The sequence below is a fragment of the Vitis vinifera genome, chromosome 1 (assembly GCF_030704535.1).
Source record: "Vitis vinifera cultivar Pinot Noir 40024 chromosome 1, ASM3070453v1".
In the NCBI taxonomy this organism is placed as follows: Eukaryota; Viridiplantae; Streptophyta; class Magnoliopsida; order Vitales; family Vitaceae; genus Vitis; species Vitis vinifera.
This window is the reverse complement of record NC_081805.1, coordinates 10388475-10393947: the sequence shown is the minus strand read 5'-3', so window position 1 is coordinate 10393947 and position 5473 is coordinate 10388475. Positions and strand designations below refer to the sequence as shown.

Genomic DNA, 5473 nt, shown 5'->3' with positions numbered 1-5473 from the left:
CTCCAGGTACTTGCAAATGGCTATCAACCGAATTCAAGCCTGGGACACCACACCCAGGATGTGGGGTCGACAGCATGTGCTCGTACATTCTAAGGACAACATCATTGCTACAGAAAAGTTATATTCACACGGATATCAAATACATTGAGCTTAAGCTCACATGCTAGGTTGGGTTCTACACCCACCAGCCTGTGGCCCCCTCCCAACCCTCTTGACAGGTGAAAATCAATGTGATCCAGATGGTATTGACCACACATCTAACTCTTCCCCGGACAAATCTTAAGTATGATCACGAGAGGACCGTGCCCCCCTGCTGCTCATTCATTTGTTTCATTTATATCTAGATTTATGATGCACTCAATAAACCAACAGAGAGAAAGGCACTTGAACTGCAATTTTCAGCTTCATAATATCTGAAGTCCAATTCAAGTATTCATCCAATTTAAGACATCAAAAGTGAAGATATTAAAAAGCATGAGATCTACTAGCACAATAAAAGGAAAGCCAATGCATCTTTTGAAAGAAATACCCTAGGAAAATGTTGTGTTCTTTGGGAGGAAATAATTTGTCATACAAATATTGCATAATTAATTTTGGCTGGAGAAAAACATTAAGGAGTTTATTGTGTCTATTAAAAAAAAAAAAAAGCTGGAAAATGTGATGGTTTAACAAGGAAAAGAATGGAGATTGAAGAAAGTTACCAGTATCCTAGTGGTACATAATATTATACCAACTCTTTCTGTTGCCTTTTAGATTTCATATTCTAGGCCATTTTCTAAGACTACGACAAAAGGAAACTAAGGCTTGCACAATCTTTCAACATCCTTGGCAAACCTTCAGACTAACTTTAATCTTAAAATCTGTATCTTTGGAAATAGTAGGATCATGCTGTACCCGGGTATTTTCCAGAAAGATGAAGACTGAGAGACAGATATGACAAAGTTGGCCCATAAAAAATAAACACTTAGTAGAATGGTCTCTTGATAGAGTTAAAAAGAGGTCCATTTGTTATCCATAGGTCCTTTCTCAATTGTCTAGCAAATAGCCTATTTATAAGTATCAAAACAACTAGCAGCCACTATACCACTCATCTTCCGCATTTCAAGTTCATACATACACTACAGAAATTCATGCTTATTGAAAATGAAAAATATTGAAGAATCCAAAATTATAATTATTAAAATCTTGAGATGTTAAGAACAGTCCTTTTGACTATAACATAACAGTACTAAATTAGAACCACCCTCTAAGGTTGATCTTAATTAACAGGATGAGAGGTCTACATTAAGTGCATAATAAAACAATGAAGTTTACAAAGCTTTCCTCGGTAACATCAAGGGGAAATTGCATTAGAATGTCCCTGGCATAATTTTCAACATTGATTGATAAAGCATTGTACAAACACCAAGCAATGATATAAGAAGAATTTGCGAGAATGAGAACAGATATCCAGAAAGCAAATGGTTACCATGCATAATACTAGTATTATACAGAACTATCCAGCAATTAAACAGTGGAACAAAGAAACCTCCCAAAATAGAAACCATGTCATTCACTCATATGGCCTTTTGGAACAGAGCTAAGAGATGCCCCTGTGCTGCAATCCACCAAGTTGGCAACACTTTGTTGTGCCTCTTATACTCTCCAAACCTACCCCTAATAGTCAGGATCCTGCTTGCTAAACATCAATGGAAATTCATCATACTGCTCTGAGAAACCATGTTTCTCTGCCATGCTCTTCAATGACTGGTAAACATTGTACATAGAAGGCCTTTCCTTGGGCCTAGAACCAACACAACTACAAGCAACCCTCATGAGCTGCACAATTTCATCATCATAACCTTTCCCCCACAAATCCTTATCAATTGCATCCTTGCTTCTACCAGATATCAGCAACTGAATAACCCAATCCACCAGGTTCCCTTTAAAACCTTCATCTCCATTATTAACCTCCAGAGGCTTCTGCCCAGTCACCAGCTCAAGAAGCACAACCCCAAAACCATAAACATCGCCCTTTAGTGAAGGGACCATAGTGCTCGAGTACTCTGGAGCCACATAACCAAATTCTCCAAGGTCCCCATTAACAAAAGAACTATCATTAGAGTCAGCAGAAGCCACAAGCCTTGCTAACCCAAAATCCGTTATCCGAGCATCATAATCATCATCAAGAAGAATCACACTGGAACTAATGTTCTGGTGCATGTATGGGGGTTGACAACCGTGGTGAAGCCAGGCAAGCCCTCTAGCAGCACCTACACCAATCCTAAGCCTAGTAGGCCAATCAATCGAGTGGTGCTGTGAATGAAAACTAGTACTCCCATGCAAAAGAGAATACAGGGTCCCATTAGGCATGTGCTTATACACTAAAAGTTTCTCTTCTTCTACGGCACAAAAACCCAATAAGGGAACCAAATTGGGGTGTCTAAGCTGCCCCAACCTATTCATTTCAGACCGAAACTGCTTGTCACTGAGCTTACAGGCACTGAGACGTTTGATAGCCAAAGCAGATCCATCCAGCAACACAGCCTTATAGGAAACCCCTGTTCTTGTAGAACAAAGAAGATATTCAGGGTCAAAATTATTAGTAGCCGCCATCAAATCGGCTAACTTGATCTTTACAATGGGTTTCTGGAACAGCGACACCTGAACCAGTTTGTGCATCCGCAACCGCTCCGCCCAACTACCACCAATCTTGCCACTATCACCACCACTGTAGCCTCTCTTTTTCCGATTCAGCCTAACGAAAAACCACCACCAAAGCGCAAAACCTAATAGCAACGAACCTGCAGCACCAAAAATCCCCGCCGCAATAATAATGGCAAGGCTTTTACTACTCAGTCCACCGCACTTTCCTAGAGGCTTACGGCAGAGTCCATTGTTCCCATCGAAGGCATCGTCTTCGAATTTCGACAACTCGGACGGTATTGAACCGGAGAGATCATTGTTGGCAACGGAAAACTTCTTGAGCCTAGGAAGTCGGCCAATCTCGTAGGGAATCATACCCGATAACCCATTGTTGTTAAGAATCAGATTGTTTAAAAACTTGCAATTAACCATTTCCGGTGGAATTGGACCGGTGAGGTCGTTATGGGACAGATCTAGGGTTACGACATAGGGCAACCAGGTACAGATTTGGTCAGGGATGGAACCCGAGATACGATTACCAGAGAGACCAAGACTCTGGAGACTTCGGCAGTGCTGAAGGGAGTCGGGTAAGGTACCGATGAGGTTCATATCAGGAAGTTGGAGGCTGATGATGCGGCTCTCCTGCGCGTTCCAGCAAGAGACGCCGACGAGATTGCAGATAAAGGAGGCAGAGGTGTTGGTGAACCTCCAAGTGCTGATCTTATCATCTGGGTCTGTAAGAGAGTCCTTGAGGCCTTGGAGACAAACGACGTCGTCTTCAATCGCAACAGCGACAGCAAAGAAAGAGGAGAAGAAGAAGAAGAAGAAGAAGAGATGAAGGACGGCTAGTGAAGATGTGAGATTCATGGCGTGATTTTTTGTTGAGGAGTAGGGTGTGTTAGGGGAAATCAAATGAAGGAGAAGTTGGATGTGGAGGAGAGTCAGACGGGTAGGAATAGAATGCCATTGACTGCGACGGGGGAGGAGTTAGAATACAGCTTTTGACCAACAGGACCGGGTGACTTTTTTGTCCCTTTCTTTCTTTGTTTGCTGGATTTCGGATTTTAAACACTTGAGAGCGGAGTGGATGCGACGTCGTTTCGGCTCAGATTTTTTTTCCCCACCCGCTCTCTTTTGGCCAACCGAGACGGCCGAGTTGTTATTGTTTAATTAAAGCCAATCTTAGACTCTCTACTCCTAATTAGTTGAAAATCAGTCCATTATTTATGGATATCGTGGAAAGTGGTGTAGTTGATTAAGAAAGTCAAGACCATGAAAAGCACGGAATATTTGAATATTTACTACTTGTAAACATGCAATCAAGTGCTTGGGTGACTCATCTGGGTAGCCCACCTCGAATGGGCATGGGCCTGTCATGATTGCCTTATCTGCATTCGCCACCCCCAACCTATAGGGCTTCTTGTCTTTCCTATTTGGTTAATTCTTGTGGCCGCGAAATCTATACAAAGCAAACCTGATTCGGGGCCTCCATTTCCTCGTAATGGGCTCAAGGTATGTGAAAAGTGAATAATTGCTATAAAATCCATAAAACTTTACAATTTTGTGAATAACATTAACACGAGAGCTTCTTATAAAATGTGAGTCAATGCATGTGTGGCAAATGACATGACAATGGATAAACATACCACCAAACACCCCCTAAAACCAGGAAACCTTCTTTTCGTACACATTGGTCTAGGATGGAGTTTGTGATATATAAGATAAAATAAATAAATAAATAAAAAGGAAAACACACATCTAGCTCCCCTCTCAAAATATTTGGGTGTTTTCTTTTTGCCAATCAAAATCATATGTAAAGATATGTTTAAAATCATAATTATTGACTAGGTTTTAAGGATATGCTTTAAAATCTCACCAAATATGGTTTTAGGCTTATCATTTTCATATTTGTTGCTTAGAAAAAAAAATTTTAATTTATTTTTTATATAAAATAAAACAAAAAAAAATGATTTTTTTTAGTTTGCTTATAATACATGTTAATCATCTCTTAATTGTTTTAATAAGTAAATTTTGCATATTTTATTAAAAAATTTAACTTGATATAATATTTTTATTTTATAGTCATGTGATAAGATCCAACAAAATATATAAGTATTGGTTAGCATTAATCTACAATCCTTAAGTAACATAAACCTTGTGCACTAAACCTATAAAAAAAAAAACTTAGTTTTGAATTTTAAATTGACATTCTAAACTATTAAATGTATTATTATTAATATAAGTATTTTAAAATATCAAATGTATCATTTGTTGTATAGAATTGTATTTCATTTCTTCATTTATGTTAATATTCAGTTTGTTTGTTGTCGTAAGTTGCTTTGTTTGTTATTATTTTATACCCCATTTGATCATTCTTAGTTGTTTGAATTATTAAGAAAATGAGTGAATATCATAACATTAGTAATTTGAATTGGCACATTATATAAACTTATATATATTAATCAAACATTTAACAAACTATTATAGTATTATAAACATGACAAAAGTCCTTAATGTGTGCTACATTATGGAATCTTCTTCTTTCTCTTCGAGCATCTACAACACATGGTCGTATTTGTTGGATCCACTTGTACTATTTAAAAAGTCTTCATTTGTCTACACTATGACGTGCAATCTATGTGTGTTGTCAAGTATGATGGAACTAATAGAGGTAGAACTTGACGTAGACATGAAGCATGATGTCCCCTAGTACTCATATATCTAGATGTGTAGTGATGGATGTCTCCTCAAGAAGACGTCAGAGATGCTATGGACTTTGCAATAGGTACAATGGATGCTAAGATGGTATGTGATGTAGAAGCTTTAGGTAGGAGTGCATCCAATGATA

General features: G+C 38.5%; 1 protein-coding gene across 1 annotated transcript; it reads right to left on the bottom strand.

Moving 5' to 3' along the window:
* Nucleotides 1-1448: 1448 nt before the first annotated feature.
* LOC100262086 (probable inactive receptor kinase At1g27190) lies at nucleotides 1449-3678 on the bottom strand. Its single transcript, XM_002268135.4, has one exon. It carries the CDS (start codon nucleotides 3490-3492, stop codon nucleotides 1657-1659), a length of 1836 nt encoding a protein of 611 aa, XP_002268171.1. The 5' UTR covers nucleotides 3493-3678; the 3' UTR covers nucleotides 1449-1656.
* Between the last annotated feature and the right edge of the window lie 1795 nt (nucleotides 3679-5473).